Source organism: Myotis davidii, unplaced genomic scaffold, assembly GCF_000327345.1.
Source record: "Myotis davidii unplaced genomic scaffold, ASM32734v1 scaffold1059, whole genome shotgun sequence".
NCBI lineage: Eukaryota > Metazoa > Chordata > Mammalia > Chiroptera > Vespertilionidae > Myotis > Myotis davidii.
In genome coordinates this window covers 24,680-27,819 of record NW_006290038.1, presented here as the reverse complement: position 1 = coordinate 27,819, position 3,140 = coordinate 24,680, and the positions used below count along the sequence as shown (strand labels likewise).

At 61.7% G+C, this 3,140-nt stretch overlaps 2 protein-coding genes across 2 annotated transcripts in view; one reads left to right on the top strand and one right to left on the bottom strand.

Annotated features, from left to right (window-relative positions):
* Nucleotides 1–1,028, top strand: part of MPZ (myelin protein zero) — a 4,709-nt gene extending 3,681 nt beyond the window's left edge. The window contains exon 4 of the mRNA XM_015563553.1: nucleotides 2–1,028. Coding sequence (XP_015419039.1) covers nucleotides 2–175 — 174 coding nt within the window. The 3' untranslated portion in view covers nucleotides 176–1,028. The remainder of the gene's footprint in view (nucleotide 1) is intronic.
* Nucleotides 1,029–1,175: 147 nt separating this feature from the next.
* The window catches only part of PCP4L1 (Purkinje cell protein 4 like 1), a 12,244-nt gene continuing 10,279 nt past the window's right edge, over nucleotides 1,176–3,140 (bottom strand). Inside the window, exon 4 of the mRNA XM_006763163.2 lies at nucleotides 1,176–1,778. Coding sequence (XP_006763226.2) covers nucleotides 1,188–1,778 — 591 coding nt within the window. The 3' untranslated portion in view covers nucleotides 1,176–1,187. The remainder of the gene's footprint in view (nucleotides 1,779–3,140) is intronic.

The following is a 3,140-nucleotide window of genomic DNA, read 5'->3' as shown; positions in this document are numbered from 1 at the left end:
GGGGGCTCGGGGCGCAGGGGCGGAGGCCCCCCAGGGCGCGAAGGTGGTGGTCATCGAGATGGAGCTTCGCAAGGACGAGCAGAGCTCGGAGCTCAGGCCCGCAGTCAAGTCCCCCAGCAGAACCAGCCTCAAGAACGCCCTCAAGAACATGATGGGCCGGGACTCGGACCCGTGACCAGCCCAGGCCCTGCAGAGCCGGGGCCCGGGCTCCCTTTGCCCCTCTAGGTGCCCTGCCCTGCCCTCACTTCGCTCTGAGATGTAAGTTTCACTCCAAAATTCATTCCCCAGGCACGTCATACTCTCCCCCACCTCCACCCCCTGGCTTTCTGGGAGTCCAGGGCCTGATCCTACCCTGCACCGCCCCAAGGACTGTGTGTTTGGTGCCTGTCCCTCCGGCACCGAGAAGAAAGGGACCTTGCTACCCCGCGCCTCGACTCCAGGCCGCCTGCACCCGTGCCCCTGCACCCAACCTGTCCCGCTGCCTCTTCCCTCCCTGACCCTCCCACCCCTCCGTCAGGGGCCCTGCCCTACTGTGTGCTCTCAGCTAACACCGGGTCATGCAGATCAGCTCCCTGCAGGGTTTATTCCGGTTCTTTTATTTTTTTAATCCAAGCTTGTCGGTTGGTTTGCCGGTGCCCTTGCTCTGACCCCCATGACTGAGTACCAATGACGTCATGTGGATGTTTCGATTCCCCGCCCCCATTCCGTCCTTCAGGGAGTCCGCCGGGCGCAGGGCCCCCGACGCCCGCCCTCTGCGGCCGCTCGGAGCACTGTCCTGGGGCTCGAGGTCCTGGGGGAGGAGGGACAACGATCCTCAGGTCAGGAGTTGAGGAAAGGGGCAGATGAGCCTTAAGAAATGGCTTTTAAACAACCAAACAGAAAGGAGGAAAACAAATGGGAACTAGGGTGAAAGGGAAGAGGCTACACTCCCAGCCACAGGGGATTCTTAGAATTTTTCTACATTCTGTATATTTCTTCTCAACCCCCAAATGTCCTCATATGTTTAATAAACACTGACATTTCCAGAAGCTGCTGCCTCCATCTCCGTTGCTTCTTCTGGGCGTAGCCCTGCCCTCTCCGGCCCGCCACCCCCCCCCCAGCTGGTTTCCATGAAGAGCTTGGTTGCGGGCGGCTCACACAGCGCAGGGAGGGCACTCTAACGTGGCCCACCAGGCACACGCCAGCCTTCACCAGCACCCAGCCGGCGCTTGGCGAGAGATGGGGAGGGGGCAGCAGCTCACTGGAGTGATCCCAGGGAAGACCGGAGCTGCGGAGGCCACCGCACTGCCAACAGCTCCGGAAATGATGGAAATGCAGCCAGGGGAGAGGGCCAGAGAGAGAGGCAGAGGCGCCGAAGGGAGCGCCCTGCAAGGACTGAAGGCAGGAATGAGAGCCGGGAGAGCCCCGTGGGAAAGCTGACTGTGTTGGGGCCGGATGGAGGAGAGGGCAACGACCCCAGGCCCTGGCAGTAGGCTGTCAGGGAAGCAGGACCCTTGTCCCTTCAGGGGCCTGACTTTCTGCCAAGATCCTCTCCCAGTTTGGGCTTGAGAACGTACCCAGCACCCCTGCTCCTCAGGGCTGCACACCCAGCTCGCCACCCGCGTCAGCGGAGAGCGCAGGAGATCAGAGCGACAGGGCGGTACCGCCCGGCTCTCGCCGGGACTTTCCAGCACCGTCTCTTCTGCTGGCCCGTAGTAGCAGGTTTCGCTCACAGAATAAGGCGCTCGAGCAAGTCCCGGCGATTGGTATTCAGGATCGTGTGTCTCCAGCGGTAGGAACTGGGGGGACAGAAGAGAAAAGGGGTTCCAGGGCCCAGGAGGAGTTGCGGGCGCAGAGGTGGCAGATGAGCAGCGCTGGAGGAGGCCGCGGGCTGCAAAGGAGGCCCAGCCCTCTCAGGTCAGAAGGCTCTCCCCTCACTGAGCCTGTGTTTGCGGTCACACCCTGGCCCTAGCATGCGTATGGGGGCAAGTGTAAAGCGGAAGGGAAACGTCCGCACCAGACCGCCCGGAGCAGTGGAGCCTGCGGAGGGGCTGGTGACAGACCCCCGCTGCCTTCCACCCGCCCCGAGCCCCACCCCCACCGGAGCCTCATCCGGCAGGAGCCCTGCTCTCCCCGCCCCTCCAGGGACCGAGGGGACAGGAGCAGGCGCAGTGACAGGGGCCTCTCTGTGCCTCAGCTCCATCCTCCCCAGCTCGGAGGCACAGCTGTTAAGTAGTTTCACTTCCTGCATGTGGCTCTGGTTTCCAGGTACGAAGCTCAAGTCTCAACAATGTAAACTCATTTGAAAGCCATCATTTTATTTAATTCATGGTTTAAAGTCTTCAGTGTGGCCCAGTCTTCTTCCACTACATTTACTTAACAGTTGGGGGAGGCGGGGCAAACCAGCAGGGACAGCTAGGACAGGTCACGTGGGGACAGGGAGCAAGATGACGGGGTGTGCCCTCAGCTGGAGGGGAAGGGAAGGGGAGCAGCAGGCCCGGGTAGGGAGGCAGCAGTGCGGGCGTGAAGCAGGGTGTGGGCAGGCCGGTGGCCTTCAGTGAGAAAGTGCTCGGGCACCTGCCCTCCCTGGGGCCAGCATTCACACTCCTCCCAAGAAAAATCAGAAGCAGAGGTTAAACGACTCCACTGGAGGGTTGTTGTTTTTTCTATAATTATGAAACCGCTAAAACCTCACCGAGTGGCTATTCCCTTCTGTCCCGACTCCACGGTGGGGCAGGCGGGCGCTCCAGGAGTCACCTGGTCTGCGTGGCCTCTGGGGAGGCTAGATGTGGGGCTAGGGGCAGGCACTCTCCCTGGCCGCAGCCTGTCCTCAGAGCTTCCTCTCACTGTCCTTCCTTCCCAGTCTCCCCCAGCTCCCACGCCCCTGCCTCTGCCCTGCCCCGCCCCAGCCTTGATGGTGAAGGCAACACCCTTTGCCTGGCCCAGTCCCCCTGTGTTCCTGGGACTCATCTCCTCAGCAGGCACTGATGTGAAAGCTGCTGTGGGGTCTCCAGGGGCTCCCGTCCCCACCGCGGCTTGGCGCAGCAGGAAGTGGAGGCGGCAGCGCAGAGGGTGTGAGGGAATGTTACCTGAAGTGGGACTGTTGTAAGGACAGGCAGATAGTGCATATCCCCCCCAGGCACCTGACTCTGAAGATTCCA